Source organism: Mustelus asterias, chromosome 18, assembly GCF_964213995.1.
Source record: "Mustelus asterias chromosome 18, sMusAst1.hap1.1, whole genome shotgun sequence".
NCBI lineage: Eukaryota > Metazoa > Chordata > Chondrichthyes > Carcharhiniformes > Triakidae > Mustelus > Mustelus asterias.
The window spans coordinates 89,492,273-89,512,749 of NC_135818.1; the positions used below are offsets into that span (position 1 = coordinate 89,492,273).

Consider the following 20,477-nt stretch of genomic DNA (forward strand, 5'->3'; position numbering starts at 1 on the left):
ACTCCCTCAGTACTGACCCTCTGACAGTGCGGCACTCCCTCAGTACTGACCCTCTGACAGTGCGGCACTCCCTCAGTACTGACCCTCTGACAGTGCAACACTCCCTCAGTACTGACCCTCTGACAGTACAGCACTCCCTCAGTACTGACCCTCTGACAGTGCGGCACTCCCTCAGTACTGACCTTCTGACAGTGTGGCACTCCCTCAGTACTGACCCTCTGACAGTGCAGCACTCCCTCAGTACTGACCCTCTGACAGTGTGGCACTCCCTCAGTACTGACCCTCTGACAGTGCGGCACTCCCTCAGTACTGACCCTCTGACAGTGCGGCACTCCCTCAGTACTGACCCTCTGACAGTGCGGCACTCCCTCAGTACTGACCCTCTGACAGTGCGGCACTCCCTCAGTACTGACCCTCTGACAGTGCGGCACTCCCTCAGTACTGACCCTCTGACAGTGCGGCACTCCCTCAGTACTGACCCTCTGACAGTGCGGCACTCCCTCAGTACTGACCCTCTGACAGTGCGGCACTCCCTCAGCACTGACCCACTGACAGTGCGGCATTCCCTCAGTACTGACCCTCTGACAGTGCGGCACTCCCTCAGTACTGACCCTCTGACAGTGCGGCACTCCCTCAGTACTGACCCTCTGACAGTGCAGCACTCCCTCAGTACTGACCATCTGACAGTGCAGCACTCCCTCAGTACTGACCCTCTGACAGTGCGGCACTCCCTCAGCACTGACCCACTGACAGTGCGGCATTTCCTCAGTACTGACCCTCTGACAGTGCGGCATTCCCTCAGTACTGACCCTCTGACAGTGCGTCACTCCCTCAGTACTGACCCTCTGACAGTGCGGCACTCCCTCAGTACTGACCCTCTGACAGTACAGCACTCCCTCAGTACTGACCCTCTGACAGTACAGCACTCCCTCAGTACTGCACTCGGAGTGTTAGCCTGGATTTTGGGCTGAAAGGACATTTGAATCAATAAATATGAACACTGACTGTTGGCACTAGATGTTGAGATAATGAATGGAACCAGACCTACCTAAAACAATAAGCAGTGTCCAGGGCACGCTTCTTTCTGTGGCTCTGTTGTTGGGTATCTAGCCGGTTTGGGGGTAGAACCATGAGAATGAGGTGGGGGTTGGTGGGGCCCATATGCAGCAGCTTCTTCTCCTTGCGTTTCTGAAGTCTGCCCAGATCTCCTCTTTCTGAGAATTCATAGTCATCAATTCCTCCAGGGGAGAAAAATCAATACACAAATTAAAAATAACCACAGAATCTCCCAGTACAGGAAGAGGTCGTTCAGCCTAAGCTGCTCTCTGAAAGAGTCGTACAATTTACTCTCACATTCCAGCTTCACCCCACAATCCTGCAAAGTACTTCTGTTCAATTACATCTCACACTGTCTTTTGAAAGTTCCTCTGGAATCGGACTCCACCAGCCCTTCTAGGAGGGCATTCCTGTGTGAAATAAACGTCTCTCATTTCCCCTCTACTTCTTTTGCCAATTATTTTAAATCCATGACTGTGGTTACCTGAGGATGTGGAGATGCCGGCGTTGGACTGGGGTAAACACAGGAGTTACCTGAGGAAACAGGATCTCCCTTCTTTCTCTACAAACTCTTCCTAATATTCAGCTCCTGTTCGGCTGCCTTCTGCAGTTTCTCCATATAACTCTCATCTCTGATCCTGTTCGAGTAAATCTCCCGTACCCTCTCCAATGCTTCCTTCAGAAAGTGCGATGCCCAGATTTGGACAATGCTCCAACTAAGGTTGAACCAGAGACTTATAAAGTTTAACACGACTTCCTTGTTTTTATCTGCATTGACCCAGTTGACATAGTCAGATATCTCAAATATTTTCTTAACTACCTTATCAACCAAGCCTGGGCCATTAATTCATATCAGAAAAAAACAGTGATACTGACCACTGGGAAACCCCATTATCCTCCCTTCTAGTCTGAAAAATGTCAATTGCAACCCTATCTCTTCTGAATGCATTGTAACCAGGAAAGTTTAGCTCTCATTCCTATCCATGTTTAAGCTTCGTCTCTATTATAGTCGCTATATAATAATCCCAAGTGAAAAGTTGTGCCTGGAACTCATCAACCTTTTTTTTATAACACTCTTCGCAGTGACACCCGGGTATTCAAAAACATTCCAGCTGACTTCATGTTTCTCCTGCTCTTCCTACATTGTTCTTTGCCAGAAAACTGAAGGATAGCAAATGTTGTCCCCTTGTTCAAGAAGGGGAGTAGAGACAACCCTGGTAATTATAGACCAGTGAGCCTTACTTCTGTTGTGGGCAAAGTTTTGGAAAGGATTATAAGAGATAGGATTTATAAGCATCTAGAAAGGAATAATTTGATTAGGGATAGTCAACACGGTTTTGTGAAGGGTAGGTCGTGCCTCACAAAACTTATTGAGTTCTTTGAGAAGGTGACCAAAGAGGTGGATAAGGGTAAAGCAGTTGATGTGGTGTATATGGATTTCAGTAAAGCATTTGATAAAGTTCTCCACGGTAGGCTATTGCAGTAAATACGGAGGCATGGGATTGAGGGTGATTTAGCGGTTTGGATCAGGAATTGGCTAGCTGTAAGAAGACAGAGGATGGTGGTTGATGGGAAATGTTCATCCTGGAGTTCAGTTACTAGTGGTGTACTTCAAGGATCTGTTTTGGGGTCACTGCTGTTTGTCATTTTTATAAATGACCTGGATGAGGGCGTAGAAGGATGGGTTAGTAAATTTACGGATGACACTAAAGTCGGTGGAGTTGTGGACAGTGCGAAAGGATGTTGCAGGTTACAGAGGGACATGGATAAGCTGCAGAGCTGGGCTGAGAGGTGGCAAATGGAGTTTAATGCAGAAAAGTGTGAGGTGATTCACTTTGGAAGGAGTAACAGGAATACAGAGTACTGGGCTAATGGTAAGATACTTCGTAGTGTGGATGAGCAGAGAGATCTGGGTGTCTATGTGCATAGATCCCTGAAAGTTGGCACCCAGGTTGATAGGGTTGTTAAAAAGGTGTACGGTGTGTTAGCTTTTATTGGTAGAGGGATTGAGTTTCGGAGCCATGAGGTCATATTGCAGCTGTACAAAACTCTGGTGCGACTGCACTTGGAGTATTGCGTACAGTTCTGGTCGCCGCATTGTAGGAAGCATGTGGAAGCATTGGAAAGGGTGCAGAGGAGATTTACCAGGATGTTGCCTGGTATGGTGGGAAGGTCTTATGAGGAAAGGCTGAGGGACTTGAGGCTGTTTTCGTTAGAGAGAAGAAGGTTAAGAGGTGACTTAATAGAGGCATACAAGATGATCAGAGGATTAGATAGGGTGGACAGTGAGAGCCTTTTTCCTCGGATGGTGATGGCTAGCACGAGGGGACATAGCTTTTAATTGAGGGGTGATAGATATAGGACAGATGTCAGAGGTAGGTTCTTTACTCGGAGAGTAGTAAGGGCGTGGAATGCCCTGCCTGCAACAGTAGTGGACTCGCCAACATTAAGGGCATTTAAATGGTCATTGGATAAACATATGGACGATATTGGAATAGTGTAGGTTACATGGGCTTAAGATTGGTTTCACAGGTCGGCGCAACGTCAAGGGCCGAAGGTCCTGTACTGCGCTGTAATGTTCTATGTTCTATGTTTGTTCTGCTGCTGTTAGTTTCTCCAATTTCTCTGTGCACCTTGTCTCTCCTCCCTGCTGCCATGTCAAGTGCTCCTCTTCTCGTCAAATCAGTTAAATCCTCCTGCACAGCAGCAGCTAACCTCTTCCTGAGGACATTGATCCCAGTCCTGTTGAGGTCTGGCTTGAATACATCTCATCTCCCTCAGAACTGGTCCCAATCTGCAGGATCTAAAGCCCGCCCTCCTGCACCATCTCCCTGGCCATGCATTCACCTGCATTATCTTCTCCTTTCTGTACTCACTGATACGTCAAAGAACAAAGAACAAAGAACAATACAGCACAGGAACAGGCCCTTCGGCTCTCCAAGCCCACGCCGCTCCCTGTCCAAACTAGACCATTATTTTGTATCCCTCCATTCCCACTCCGTTCATGTGGCTATCGAGATGTCTTAAACGTTCCCAGTGTGTCCGCCTCCACCGCCTTGCCCGGCAGCGCATTCCAGGCCCCCACCACCCTCTGCGTAAAATACGTCCTTCTGATATCCGTGTTAAACCTCCCCCCCCTCACCTTGAACCTATGACTCCTCGTGAACGTCACCACTGACCTGGGAAAAAGCTTCCCACCGTTCACCCTATCTATGCCTTTCATAATTTTATACACCTCTATTAGGTCACCCCTCATCCTCCGTCTTTCCAGTGAGAGCAACCCCAGTTTACCCAATCTCTCCTCATAACGAAGCCCTTCCATACCAGGCAACATCCTGGTAAACCTCCTCTGCACTCTCTCTAAAGCCTCCACGTCCCTCTGGCAGTGTGGCGACCAGAACTGGGCGCAGTATTCCAAATGCGGCCGAACCAACGTTCTATACAACTGCAGCATCAGACCCCAACTTTTATACTCTATGCCCCGTCCTATAAAGGCAAGCATGCCATATGCCTTCTTCACTACCTTCTCCACCTGTGACGTCACCTTCAAGGATCTGTGGACTTGCACACCCAGGTCCCTCTGCGTATCTACACCCTTTATGGTTCTGCCATTTATCGTATAGCTCCCCCCTACGTTAGTTCTACCAAATTGCATCACTTCGCATTTATCTGGATTGAACTCCATCTGCCATTTCTTTGCCCAAATTTCCAGCCTATCTATATCCTTCTGTAGCCTCTGACAATGTTCCTCACTATCTGCAAGTCCAGCCATTTTCGTGTCATCCGCAAACTTACTGATCACCCCAGTTACACCTTCTTCCAGATCGTTTATATAAATCACAAACAGCAGAGGTCCCAATACAGAGCCCTGCGGAACACCACTAGTCACAGGCATCCAGCTGGAAAAAGACCCTTCCACTACCACCCTCTGTCTTCTGTGACCAAGCCAGTTCTCCACCCATCTAGCCACGTTCCCCTTTATCCCATGAGATCCAACCTTTTGCACCAACCTACCATGAGGGACTTTGTCAAACGCTTTACTAAAGTCCATATAGACGACATCCACGGCCCTTCCCTCGTCGACCATTCTAGTCACTTCTTCAAAAAACTCCACTAGGTTAGTGGGGCATGACCTCCCTCTCACAAAACCATGCTGACTATCGTTAATGAGTTTATTCCTTTCTAAATGCGCATACATCCTATCTCTAAGAATCCTCTCCAACAACTTCCCTACCACGGACGTCAAGCTCACCGGCCTATAATTTCCCGGGTTATCCTTCCTACCCTTCTTAAATAACGGGGCCACATTAGCTATCCTCCAATCCTCTGGGACCTCACCTGTGTCCAGTGACGAGACAAAGATTTGCGTCAGAGGCCCAGTGATTTCATCTCTCGTCTCCCTGAGCAGCCTGGGATAGATTCCATCAGGCCCTGGGGATTTGTCAGTCTTTATATTCCCTAAAAAACCGAACACTTCCTCCCTTGTAATGGAGATTTTCTCTAACGGGTCAACACTCCCCTCCGAGACACTCCCAGTCAACACATCCCTCTCCTTTGTGAATACCAACGCAAAGTATTCATTTAGGATCTCCCCTACTTCTTTGGGCTCTTAGCATAATTGCCCACTTTTGTCCCTGAGAGGTCCGATTTTTGCCCTGACAACCCTTTTGCTCCTAACGTATGAATAAAATGCCTTGGGATTCTCCTTAATCCTGTCTGCCAAGGACATTTCGTGACCCCTTTTTGCCCTTCTAATTCCTCGTTTGAGTTCTTTCCTACTTTCTTTGTATTACTCCAGAGCGCCCTCCGTTTTTAGCTGCCTGGACCTAACATGCCTGTCCTGTAGCCCTACCAACTGTTCCTTAAAAGACTCCCACATGCCAGATGTGGATTTACCCTGAAACAGCCTCTCTCAATCAAGAGCTGCCAATTTCTGCCTAATCCCACTAAAGTTAGCCTTCCCCCAATCCAACACCTTACCCTTGGGACACCACTCATCCTTTTCCATCACTATCCTAAAGCTAACAGAATTGTGGTCACGTCATGATGTGGAGATGCCAGTGTTGGACTGGGGTAAACACAGTAAGAGTTTTAACAACACCAGGTTAAAGTCCAACAGGTTTATTTGGTAGCAAATGCCATTAGCTTTCGGAGTGCTGCTCCTTCGTCAGATGGAGTGGATATCTCCTCTCAAACAGGGCACAGAGACACAAAATCAAGTTACAGAATACTGATTAGAATGTGAATCTCTACAGCTAATCAGGTCTTAAAGATACAGACAATGTGAGTGGAGGGAGCATTAAGCACAGGTTAAAGAGATGTGTCTCTGTGTGCCCTGTTTGAACATAGAACATAGAACAGTACAGCACAGAACAGGCCCTTCGGCCCACGATGTTGTGCCGAGCTTTATCTGAAACCAAGATCAAGCTATCCCACTCCCTATCATCCTGGTGTGCTCCATGTGCCTATCCAATAACCGCTTAAATGTTCCTATCACTGACTCCACTATCACTGCAGGCAGTCCATTCCACACCCCAACCACTCTCTGCGTAAAGAACCTACCTCTGATATCCTTCCTATATCTCCCACCATGAACCCTATAGTTATGCCCCTTGTAATAGCTCCATCCACCCGAGGAAATAGTCTTTGAACGTTCACTCTATCTATCCCCTTCATCATTTTATAAACCTCTATTAAGTCTCCCCTCAGCCTCCTCCGCTCCAGAGAGAACAGCCCTAGCTCCCTCAACCTTTCCTCACAAGACCTACCCTCCAAACCAGGCAGCATCCTGGTAAATCTCCTCTGCACTCTTTCCAGCGCTTCCACATCCTTCTTATAGTGAGGTGACCAGAACTGCACACAATATTCCAAATGTGGTCTCACCAAGGTCCTGTACAGTTGCAGCATAACCCCACGGCTCTTAAACTCCAACCCCCTGTTAATAAAAGCTAACACACTATAGGCCTTCTTCACAGCTCTATCCACTTGACTGGCAACCTTTAGAGATCTGTGGATATGGACCCCAAGATCTCTCTGTTCCTCCACAGTCTTCAGAACCCTACCATTGACCTTGTAATCCACATTTAAATTAGTCCTACCAAAATGAATCACCTCACATTTATCAGGGTTAAACTCCATTTGCCATTTTTCAGCCCAGCTTTGCATCCTATCTATGTCTCTTTGCAGCCTACAACAGCCCTCCACCTCATCCACTACTCCACCAATCTTGGTGTCATCAGCAAATTTACTGATCCACCCTTCAGCCCCCTCCTCTAAGTCATTAATAAAAATCACAAATAGCAGAGGACCAAGCACTGATCCCTGTGGCACTCCGCTAGCAACCTGCCTCCAGTCAGAAAATTTTCCATCCACCACCACCCTCTGTCTTCGATCAGATATGATGTGGAGATGCCGGCGTTGGACTGGGGTAAACACAGTAAGAAGTTTAACAACACCAGGTTAAAGTCCAACAGCTTTATTTGGTAGCAAAAGCCACACAAGCTTTCGGAGCTGCAAGCCCCTCACCTGAAGAAGGGGCTTGCAGCTCCGAAAGCTTGTGTGGCTTTTGCTACCAAATAAACCTGTTGGACATTCGATCAGATAGCCAGTTACCTATCCAATCGGCCAACTTTCCCTCTATCCCACACCTCCTTACTTTCATCATAAGCCGACCATGGGGGACCTTATCAAACGCCTTACTAAAATCCATGTATATGACATCAACTGCCCTACCTTCATCAACACACTTAGTTACCTCCTCAAAAAATTCTATCAAATTTGTGAGGCACGACTTGCCCTTCACGAATCCGTGCTGACTATCCTGGATTAATCCGCATCTTTCTAAATGGTCATAAATCCCATCCCTAAGGACCTTTTCCATCAATTTACCAATCACCGAAGTAAGACTAACCGCTCTATAATTACCAGGGTCATTTCTATTCCCTTTCTTAAACAGAGGAACAACATTTGCCACTCTTCAGTCCTCTGGCACCATCCCCGTGGACAGTGAGGACCCAAAGATCAAAGCCAAAAGCTCTGCAATCTCATCCCTTGCCTCCCAAAGAATCCTAGGATATATTTCATCAGGCCCAGGGGACTTATCAACCTTCAGTTTATTCAAAACTGCCAGTACATCCTCCCTCCGAACATCTATTTCCTCCAGCCTATTAGCCTGTAACACCTTCTCTTCCTCAAAAACATGGCTCCTCTCCTTGGTGAACACTGAAGAAAAGTATTCATTCATCGCCTCGCCTATCTCTACTGACTCCATACACAAGTTCCCACTACTGTCCTTGACCGGCCCTAACCTCACCCTGGTCATTCTTTTATTCCTCACATAAGAGTAAAAAGCCTTGGGGTTTTCCTTGATCCGACGCTGAGAGCAGATATCCACTCCATCTGAAGAAGGAGCAGCGCTCCGAAGGCTAATGGCATTTGCTACCAAATAAACCTGTTGGACTTTAACCTGGTATTGTTAAAACTCTCACTGATACGTGACACTGGAAGTAATCCAGAGGTTACCACCTTTGAGATCCTGTTTGTTAATCTTTTTCTTTGCCCCTGAAAACCTGACTGTCGAACCTCAACACTTTTCCTATTGGTTCCAACATGGACCACAACATCTGGCCATTCCCTTTCCCCTTGCAGGATGATCAACAAGGCAGTCACTTTCTAATAAAACAACCCCATCTACCCACCATGTCCCCAAAGCCCACCTCCTCCCCATATCTCTTCAACCCACCTACTCCCCATATCTCTCAGTTGGGTGAGAATAAAGAAACAGAAGATGAAAGGGGGGGAGAATGGATCCAAGGAAGGGAGAGGAGGAAATAGGGAGAAACAGAGACAGCAACTAAAATCTGTAAACTCCTACCCTTAAACTTGACGTCTAGAACCTCATGTTCATTGGAGATTACGCCATTGGCATGGAAGGTGTGACAGGGACAGTGTACGCTGATCTCCAGACCGAGATTCGTATCTGTAATAAGCGGGCTGATTAGAGTCCAACGTAGACTAAACATATTCAAAGATGGAACATAAAACAACGCAAATTAAACAGAAGCCAATAAACACAAAAGAACATAATCCAACACAAACTCAACACAATTTCATGTGAATCCCACAGTCTGGTGTGGGTGCACCCACAATGTTGTTCAGGAGAGAGTATCAAGATTTTGACCCAGCGACAGTGAAGGAACAGTGACATATTGAAAAGCAGATTATGGATAGGTGTGGAGGTCACAGGGTAGTTGTCATGGGTGACTTTAACTTTCCAAATATTGATTGGAACCTTTATAGGTCGAATAGTTCGGAAGGGATAGTTTTTGCACAGTGTGTGCAGGAGGGTTTCCTGACACAATATGTGGATAGGCGGACAAGAGGTAGGGCTACTTTGGATTTGGTACTGGGTAATGAACCGGGCCAAGCGTTAGATTTGTTTGTGGGAGAGCACTTTGGAGATAGTGACCACAATTCGGTGTCTTTCACTATTGCAATGGTGGGGGATAGGACCGTACAGCAGGGCAAGTTTTATAATTGGGGGAGGGGTAATTATGATGCGATTCGGCAGGAATTAGGGTGCATAAAATGGGAACAGAAACTGTCAGGGAAAGGCACAAATGAAAAGTGGAGCTTGTTCAAGGAACAAATACTGCGTGTCCTTGATCGGTATGTCCCTGTCAGGCAGGGAGGGAATGGACGAGTGAGGGAACCATGGTTCACAAAAGAGGTTGAATGTCTTGTCAAGAGGAAAAGGGAAGCGTATGTAAGGATGAGAAAACAAGGTTCAGTTGGGTCGCTTGAGGGTTACAAGGTCGCAAGGAATGAGCTAAAAAAGGGCTTAGGAGAGCTAGGAGGGGGCATGAGAGGTCCTTGGCGGGTCGGATCAAGGAAAACCCCAAGGCTTTTTACTCTTATGTGAGAAGTAAAAGAATGACCAGGGTGAGGTTAGGGCCGGTCAAGGACAGTAGTGGGAACTTGTGCATGGAGTCAGAAGAGATAGGAAAGGCGATGAATGAATACTTTTCTTCAGTGTTCACCAAGGAAAGGGATCATGTTTTTGAGGATGAGAGTGTGATACAGGCTGATAGGCTGGAGGAGGTAGATGTTCTGAGGGAAGGTGTATTAGCAATTTTGAAAAATCTGAGGGTCGATAAGTCCCCGGGGCCAGATGGGATATATCCTAAGATTCTTTGGGAGGCAAGGGATGAGATTGCAGAGCCTTTGGCTTTGATCTTTGGGTCCTCACTGTCCACGGGGATAGTGCCAGAGGACTGGAGAGTGGCAAGTGTTGTTCCTCTGTTCAAGAAAGGAAATAGGAATGACCCTAGTAATTATAGGCCAGTTAGTCTTACTTCGGTGGTCGGTAAGTTAATGGAAAAGGTCCTGAGGGATAGGATTTATGACTATTTGGAAAGATGCAGCTTAATCCGGGATAGTCAACATGGATTCGTGAAGGGTAAGTCTTGCCTCACAAATTTGATTGAATTCTTTGAGGAGGTAACTAAGTGTGTAGGGGAAGATAGAGCAGTTGATGTCGTATACATGGATTTTAGTAAGGCGTTTGATAAGGTTCCCCATGGTCGGCTCATGAAGAAAGTAAGGAGGTGTGGGATAGAGGGAGATTTGGCTGATTGTATAAGTAACTGGCTATCTCATAGAAGACAGAGGGTGGTGGTGGATGGAAAATTTTCAGACTGGAGACCAGTTAGCAGCGGTGTACCACAGGGATCAGTGTTGGGTCCTCTGCTATTTGTGATTTTTATCAATGACTTGGAGGAGGGGGCTGAAGGGTGGGTCAGTAAATTTGCTGATGACACCAAGATTGGTGGAGTAGTGGATGAGGTGGAGGGCTGTTGTAGGCTGCAAAGAGACATAGATAGGATGCAGAGCTGGGCCGAAAAATGGTAGATGGAGTTTAACCCTGATAAGTGCGAGGTGATTCATTTTGGTAGGACACATTTGAATGGTGATTACAGGGTCAACAGCAGGGTTCTGAGGAATGTGGAGGAACAGAGAGATCTTGGGGTTCATATCCATAGATCTCTGAAGGTTGCTACTGAAGTGGATAGAGCTGTGAAGAAGGCCTATAGTGTGTTAGCGTTTATTAACAGGGGGTTTGAGTTTAAGAGCCGTGGGGTTATGCTGCAACTGTACAGGACCTTGGTGAGACCACATTTGGAATATTGTGTGCAGTTCTGGTCACCTCACTATAAGAAGGATGTGGAAGCATTGGAAAGAGTGCAGAGGAGATTTACCAGGATGCTGCCTGGTTTGGAGGGTAGGTCTTATGAGGATAGGTTGAGGGAGCTAGGGCTTTTCTCTTTAGAGCGGAGGAGGATGAGAGGCGACTTAATAGAGGTTTATAAGATGATGAAGGGGATAGATAGAGTGGACGTTCAGAGACTATTTCCTCGGGTGGATGTCGCTATTACAAGGGGGCATAACTATAAGGTTCATGGTGGGAGATACAGGAAGGATGTCCGAGGAAGGTTCTTTACTCAGAGAGTAGTTGGGGTGTGGAATGGACTGCCTGCAGTAATAGTGGAGTCAGACACTTTCGGAACTTTCAAGCGGTTATTGGATAGGCACATGGAGCACACTAGAATGATAGGGAGTCGGATAGCTTGATCTAGGTTTCGGACAAAGCTCGGCACAACATCGAGGACCGAAGGGCCTGTACTGTGCTGTACTGTTCTATGTTCTATCTCCAAGTTAGGATGCTGAGTGACTTAGAGGGGAACTTCCAGTTGGTAACATTCCCAGGTATCTGCTGCTCTTGATGGTAGAGGTCACAAGTCTGAGAGGTGCTGTTGAAGAATGCTTGGAAAGTTGTTGTAGATGGAACACACTGCCACTACTGTCTACTGTACATTGGTGATGGAGAGAGTGAATGTTTAAAGGTGGTGGGTCAGATGCAGATCAATCAGACCTCTTTACCCTGGATGATGTCGAGCTTTTTAAGTGTTGATGGAGTTGCACTCGTCCAGGTAATTGGAGAGTATTCCACCACATTCCTGACTTGTGCCTTGTAGTTGGTATACAGGCTTTGGGAAGTCTGGAGATGAGTTACTCACCACAGGATCCCTAGCCTCTGACCTGCTCTTGTAGCACAGTTTTTATATGGCTGGTCCAGTTCATTTTCTGGTCAATAGTAACCCCCAGGACGTTGATAGTGGGAGATTCAGTGATGGTATACCATTGACAGTCAAGAGGAGATGGTTAGATTCCCTCTTGAATGGTGTTCCTGGCACTTGTGTAGTGTTACATTTATAAGTCTGAGCCTGAATGTTATCCAGATCTTGCTGCATATGGATATGGACTGCTTCAGTATCTGAGGAGTTGCGCATGGTGCACATTGTGCAGTAATCTGCAAATATCCAGACGTTTGACCTTATGATGGAGGGAAGGTCATTGATGAAGCAGCTGAAAATTATTGGGCCTCGGACACTAACCCTGAGGAGCTCTTTCAGTGATAACCTGGGGCTGAGATAATTGACTTCCAACAACCACAACCATCTTCCTTTGTGCCAGGTATGACTCCAAACAGTGGAAAGCTTCCCCCGATTCCCATTGAGTTCAATTTTACTGTGCTTGCCTTGATGGCAAGGATAGTCACTCTCACCTCATCGCTTGAATTCTGTTTTCCTGTCCATGTTTGGACTAAGGCTGTAATGAGATCAGGAGCTAATTGGCCCTGGCAGAACCCAAACTAAGCGTCAGTGAGCTGGTTATTGCTGAATAAGTGCCACTTGAGAGCCCTGTTAATGACATCACATTGCTGATGATTGAGGGTGACCAATGGGGCAGTAATTGGCCGGGTTGGATTTGACCTGCCTTTCGTGGATGACATACCTGAAAAACGTTGTGTTCTGTCAGGCGGATGTCATTGCTGTAGCTGCAGTAGAGCAGACTGACTCAGGGCAGATCTTCAGCACCAGCACTGGGATATGTTCTTGGGCCATATCATTTCCTATATCCAGTGCGTTCAGTCATTTCTTATGATCACATATCCAACACAAACTAAACATAATCCAACAAAGATTCAACATAATCTAATACAGACCCAATGCGATCCAACACAATCCAACACAGACCTAACACAAACCCAATGCAATCCAGTACAGATACAGCGCAATCCAACATAGACCCAATGCAATGCAACACAGACCCAACGCAATCAACACAGACCCAACGCAATCTGACATAGACCCAACGCAATCTGACATAGACCCACGCAATCCAACACAGATCCAATGCAATCCGACACAGACCCAACGCAATCCAACACAGACCCAACGCAATCCAACACAGACCCAACACAATCCGACACAGACCCAACGCAATCCGACACAGCCCCAATGCAATCTGACACAGACCCAATGCAATCCAACACAGATCCAACGCAATCTGACATAGACCCAACACAATCTGACATATACCCACGCAATCCAACACAGACCCAACGCAATCTGACATAGACCCAACGCAATCTGACATAGACCCAACGCAATCTGACACAGACCCAATGCAATCCAACACAGATCCAACACAATCCAACACAGACCCAATGCAATCCAACACAGATCCAATGCAATCTGACATAGACCCAACGCAATCTGACATAGACCCAATGCAATCCAACACAGACCCAACGCAATCCAACACAGACCCAACACAATCCAATGCAGACCCAACACAATCCAATGCAGACCCAACACAATCCAACACAGACCCAACACAATCCAATGCAGACCCAACACAATCCAATGCAGACCCAACACAATCCAACACAGACCCAACACAATCCAACACAGACCCAACACAGACCCACTTGGGGAAATAAATAGTGATGTCTTGAGGAGTGTACATATTGCAGAGAAGGAGGTGCTAGAAGTCTTAAAGCGTATCAAGGTAGATAAATCCCTGGGATGCACAGAGAACAGTACAGCACAGGAACAGGCTCTTCAGCCACCAAGTCTGTGCCAAAATAGATACCTCTCCAATCTAATATTTTCTTGCCTTTATACGGTCCTCCAAACCAGGCAACATCCTGGTAAATCTCTTCTGCACCCTTCCCAATGCATCAACATCTTTCCGGTACAATGGCGACCAGAATTGTACACAATACTCTAGAAACGGCCTAGTCAAAGTCTTATACAGCTGCAACATGATTTTCCAATTCCTATACTCAACACCCCGACCGATGAAGGCCAGCATGCCATATGCCTTCTTGACCACCTTGTCCACCTGAGTTGCCACCTTTAGGGAACTGTGGATCTGCATGCCTAGATCCCTCTGTGTACTAATATTTCTAAGGGATCTACCATTTATTGTATACTTTCCTTCTGCAGTAGACCTTCCAAATCGCATCACTTTACATTTGTCCAGGTTAAATTCCATCTGTCATCTTTTGGCCCAGGTCTCCTGTCATTTTATATCCTGCTGTATCCTCTGACAATCCTCCTCACTATCCACTACTCCCCCAATTCTTGTATCATCTGCAAATTTACTAATCAGACCACCTACATTTTCCTCCAAATCATTTATATGTATTACAAACAACAGGGGCACCAGCACTGATCCTTGAGGAACATCGCTTGTCAGAGACCTCCAGTTCGAAAAGTATCTTTCCACTGCTACTCTCTGCTTTCAATGCCCAAGCCAGCTCACCTCGGATCCCATTTGACTTCACCTTCTGTATCAGCCTTCCATGAGGAACCTTATCTAACAATTTACTAAAGTCCATGCATACAACATCCACTGCCCTGCCCTGCTCAGTTTTTCTTATTTTTCAATTTTCCCATATCCCAGAATGTTGTGGGAGACTAGGGAGGAAATTAGTGGACCCTAGAAGAGATATCTGAATCATCGACAGCCACAGGTGAGGTGTCTGAAGATTGGAGGGTGGCAAATGTGCCTTTGTTTAAAAAGGGCTGCCGGGGAAAGCCTGGGAACTGCAGGCCGGTGAGCCTAACGTCTGCAGTGGGTAAGTTGTTAGAAGATATTTTGAGAGAGGATCTACAGGCATTTAGAGAGGCAAGGACTGATTAGGGACAGTCAGCATGGCTTTGAGAGTGGAAAATCATGTCTCACGAATTTGAGTTTTTTGAATGGGTAACCAAGAAAGTAGGTGAGGGCACTGCAGTCGAGGCTCTGTACATGGACTTTAGCAAGGCCTTTGACAAGGTACTGCATGGTAGGTTGTTGCATAAGGTTAAATCTCACGGGATCCAGGGGGAGGTAGCCAATTGGATACAAAACTGGCTTGATGACAGAAGACAGAGGGTGGTTGTCGAAGGTTGTTTTTCAAACTGGAGGCCTGTGACCAGCAGTGTGCCTCAGGGATCAGTGCTGGGTCCACTGTTATTTGTCATTTATATTCATGATTTGAATGAAAATTTAAGAGGTATGGTTAGTAAGTTTGCAGATGACACCAAGATTGGTGGCATAGTGGACAGTGAAGAAGGTTATCTAGGATTGCAACGGGATCTTGATCAATTGGGCCAGTGGGCTGACGAATGGCAGATGGAGTTTAATTTAGATAAATGTGAGGTGATACATTTTGGTAGATCGAACCAGGGCAGAATTTACTCAGTTAGTGGTAGGGTGTTGGGGAGAGTTATAGAACAAAGAGATCTCGGGGTAAAGGTTCATAGCTCCTGGAAAGTGGAGTCACAGGTGGACACGATGGTGAATAAGGCATTTGGCATGCTTGGTTTCATTGGTCAGAACATTGAATACAGGAGTTGGGACGTCTTGTTGAAGTTGTACAAGACATTGGTAAGGCCACACTTGGAATACTGTGTACAGTTCTGGTCACCCTATTTTGGAAGGATATTATTAAACTAGAAAGAGTGCAGAAAAGATTTACTAGGATGCTACCGGGACTTGATAGTTTGAGTTATAAGGAGAGACTGGATAGACTGGGACTTTTTTCTCTGGAGCTTAGGAGGCTGAGGGGTGATCTTATAGAGGTCTATAAAATAATGAGGGGCATCGATCAGCTAGATAGTCAATATCTTTTCCCAAAGATAGGGGAATCTAAAACTAGAGGGCATAGGTTTAAGGTGAGAGGGGAGAGATACAAAAGGGTCCAGAGGATCAGTTGTTTCATACAGAGGATGGTGAGTGTCTGGAACAAGCTGCCAGAGGTATTAGTAGTGGCGGGTACAAATTTGTCTTCTAAAAAGCATTTAGTCAGTTACATGGGTAAGATGGATATAGAGGGATATGGGCCAAATGAGGGCAATTGAGACTAGCATAATGGTAAAAAAAGGGCGGCATGGACAAGTTGGCAGAAGGGCCTGTTTCCATGCTGTAAACCTCTATGACTCCAACGCATACCCAATGCAATCCAACACAGACCCAACGCAATCCAACACAGACCCAACGCAATCCAACACAGACCCAACGCAACCCCACACAGACCCAACGCAATCCCACACAGACCCAACGCAATCCAACACCAATTGTTAAGAAATGAGAATGATAAAGGTTCTTCTGGGTCTCTGAGACAATGATTTTTGCATGATGTGTCAGAATGTTGACGTAACACTCACCTCGGTTAATTAGCCATTCCTTCACACTCTCGGTGACATCAAACGAGACCCACTCGCTGATGCCCTTAGTGAGGACCACTTTCCCCGCAATGTACCGCTGTTTGGCAATGTGATCATCGGGCTTTAGTATCTGAAACAGGAACAGTGAACACTGATTGAGAGTTCTTCTGTCAGTATGGCCCCGCCCCAGTTCCTTGACGCCTTCCTGCGCTGTTTTTTGTCTGCTCCCTGAAATTCTCTGGCCCACTTCCCAATCCAACCCCTCCCAGCAGTTTCATTTCCATATCACTTCTCCAGTTTTCTGCCCTGACAACCAGACTCCTTCTCCTCCTCCATTAGTTTGTTGAGCTCTCCCACAATTTTCTGAGCCCTTCCCCAGTTTCTAGTTCCCGCTCGCAGATTCCTGAGCTCCCCTCCTGAGGCTCTGGCCGTTTGGCTGCACATGCCTCACATCTCTGCCTGGCCTGGTCAGAAACTGGGTCCACGACTGTCCTTGCCTGAGCATCATAAATTCAATATCTGCAAGGATCCATTACATAGTGATCAGAAATTGCAATCCTGCTGAATATCTCCTCTTCACCAAGAATTATTCCCTCCAATGGAATGAAAGCAGCAACATTTTCACCCCAAAGACAAACACGTAAACAGAGTTAATTCCTTTGAATTTTAGATGAATCTAAAATAGACAAGGCCCATCAGTATGGTGGGAGAGAGACTTGGGAGGAGATGTGAGCTGCATTGATAAACATTATGAGTGAATCATTGGACATTAGTTGGTGCCAGTGGGTTAAAGAGGTCTCAGCCTCATACACTTAAAGTTCATTCTCTGTATATAATGAACTTGATCATTGGGAGTATAGTTGAGGATTATCTGTACAACCCTCAGTGTACCTGAACAGGCGCCGGAGTGTGGCGACTAGGGGATTTTCACAGTAACTTCATTGCAGTGTTAATGTAAGCCAACTTGTAACATTAATAAAAAAAAGGAAAACTGTTGGATAAAATTTTGAACAGATAGTAAAAACCATCATTTAGAAAAGCAAGATTAATCCAGGAAAGTCAACTTGCATTTGTTAAGGAAAGGCCAGCCTGGCTAGCTTGATCAAACCTTTCGGAGGTGACAAGGAACCTCAATCTGGATGAAGCATTTGATGGGGTCTGCATGGATTTTAACAAGGCTTTTGGTAAAGTCCCACATGGCAGACTGATCCAAAAACTACAGGATCCAAGAGAAAGTGACAAGTTGCATCCAAAATTGTCTTAGTGACAGGAAGGAAAAGGAAATGGTCACCGGGAGTTTCCGTTGCTGGAAGTTGTTCCCAGTTGGGTTTGACAGGGCTCAGTACTGGGTCATTTGCTGTTCATGATGTATATCAATGATTTAGATTTAAAGTTGGGGACCATGATGAAGAAGTTTGCAGACAATATAAAAAGTGGTGTTGTGATTGATAATGAGGAAGAAAGCTCCAGACTGCAGGAAGATGTTGATTGGTTAGCCTGATAGGTGGAAAAGTGGCCACAGAATTTAATGTGAATAAGTGTGAAGTGATGGGTTTGGGAGGACAAACAAGGCAATGGACTCGATAATAAATGGTATGATATCTTTAATCCTTAATGCATTAATCCTTTTACCAGTTACTTTATATCTAAGCCCCTGGTTATTGATATCTCTGCTGAGGAAAATTGGTCCTTCCATCCATTCTATTCCATGCCTCAGTTCCTCAGAGTAGTGTCCCTGCCCCAGAAACTACACTTCACAATGCAACCAAACAGGTTGTGTATCAATCTGCAAATTCTTCCAACACACGCCAATGTGATGGAAAGAACATTGGAGCCTCTACCATCACTGTCCATAGCTTCAGGCCACAACGTGCGTGTAAAGCATGTTGCCACATTAACCCAGACTCCCTGAGCGAACTGTAATACACTACCACCATTCACTCCATTTAGGCCCTTCATAATTTTATACACCTGAATTAGATGAAGAAGGTTATCTAGGATTGCAACGGGATCTTGATCAATTGGGCCAGTGGGCTGACGAATAGCAGATGGAGGCTAATTTAGATAAATGCGAGATGATGCATTTTAATAGGACGAATCGGGGCAGGACTTACTCAGTTAATGGTATTGTGTTGGGAGAGTTACAGAACAAAGAGACCTAGGGGTACAGGTTCATATCACCTTGAAAGTGGGTCACAGATGGACAGATGGTGATGCTTGGTTTCATTGGTCAGAACATTGAATACAGGAGTTGGGACATCTTGTTGAAGTTGTACAAGACATTGGTAAGGTCACACTTGGAATACTGTGTACAGTTCTGGTCACCCTATTATAGAAAGGATATTATTAAATTAGAAAGAATGCAGAAAAGATTCACTAAGATGCTACCAGGACTTGATGATTTGAGTTATAAGGAGAGGGTGGATAGACTGGGACTTTTTTCCCCTGAGCGTAGGAGGCTGAGGGGTGATCTTATAAAGTGCAGATCAGCTAGATAGTTAACATCTTTTTCCAAAGGTAGAGTCTAAAACTAGAGGGGATAGGTTTATGGTGATTGGGGAGAGATACAAAAGGGTCCAGATGGACAATTTTTTCAAACAGAGGGTGCTGAGTGTCTGGAACAAGCTGCCAGAGGTAGTAGTAGAGGCGGGTACAATTTTGTGTTTTAAAAAGCATTTAGACAGTTACATGGGTAAGATGGATTTGGGCCAAGCATAGGCAATTGGGACTAGCATGATGGTTAAAAAAAAAGGGCGGCATAGACAAGTTGGGCCGAAGGGCCTGTTTCCATACTGTAAACTTCTATGACTCTAAATCCCTCTTCAGTCTCCTCTGTTCCAAAGAATCCCAGCCTATCCAATCTTTCCTCATAGCTAGAATTTTTCATTCCTGGCAACATCCTCATAAATCTCCTTTGTACCCCCTCTGGAGCGATCGCATTCTTCATGTAATGCAGTGACCAGAACTGCGTGCAGTACTCAAGCTGCAGTCTAACAGTTTCTATACAGTTCCAGCATAACCTTCCTCCTCATATATTTTCTCTTTATCTAAATGGTTGAGCACTTCTTAACCCCACCACTGAAGTTGGGTAGAGTTAATATTTTCACCCAATTTGTTAGTCTGTAAACAAGATATCTCAAAAACTAATGGACAGAGTTCAATGAAACTTGGACACGGACAGTGTACGGGCCGAAGAAGAACCTGTTCATTTCTGGTAAACATGAAGATCCAGTTCCTGGAATTTTGATTTGATTTATTATTGTCACGTGTATTAACATACAGTGAAAAGTATTGTTTCTTGCGCACTATACAGACAAAGCATACAGTTCATAGAGAAGGAAAGGAGAGAGTGCAGAATGTAGTGTTACAGTCATAGCTAGAGCGTAGAGAAAGATCAACTTAATGCAAGGTAAGTCTATTCAAAAGACTGATGACAGCAGGGAAGAAGCTGTTCTTGAGTCGGTTGGTACGTGACCTCAGTCTTTTGTATCTTTTTCCCGAAGGAAGAAAGTGGAAGAGAGAATGTCCGGGGTGCGTGGGGGCCTTAATTATGCTGGCTGCTTTGCCAAGGCAGCAGGAAGTGTAGACAGAGTCAATGGATGGGAGGCTGGTTTGCGTGATGGATTGGGCTACATTCACGACCTTTTGTAGTTCCTTGCAGTCTTGGGCAGAGCAGGAGCCATACCAAGCTGTGATACAACTGAAAATAATGCTTTCTGTGGTGCATCTGTAAAAGTTGGTGAGAGTCGTAGCTGACACGCCAAATTTCCTTAGTCTTCTGACAAAGTAGAGGCGTTGGTGGGATTTCTTAACTATAGTGTCATGTGTATTGTGTAGTGTGATAAATGGATCTTTATCATC

General features: G+C 45.8%; 1 protein-coding gene across 2 annotated transcripts in view; it reads right to left on the reverse strand.

Annotated features, from left to right (window-relative positions):
* tgfb3 (transforming growth factor, beta 3) overlaps window positions 1–20,477 on the reverse strand; it is a 44,412-nt gene that overhangs the window by 5,137 nt on the left and 18,798 nt on the right. Inside the window, exons 3-5 of one of the 2 annotated variants that reach the window (XM_078234557.1) lie at window positions 16,617–16,746; window positions 8,930–9,034; window positions 1,049–1,214 (exon numbers count right to left, since the gene is read on the reverse strand). In XM_078234557.1, the coding sequence (XP_078090683.1) occupies window positions 1,049–1,214; window positions 8,930–9,034; window positions 16,617–16,746 (401 nt within the window). Of the gene's footprint in view, window positions 1–1,048; window positions 1,239–8,929; window positions 9,035–16,616; window positions 16,747–20,477 lie in introns of both variants that reach the window. The other variant, XM_078234556.1, reaches the window with a different exon arrangement.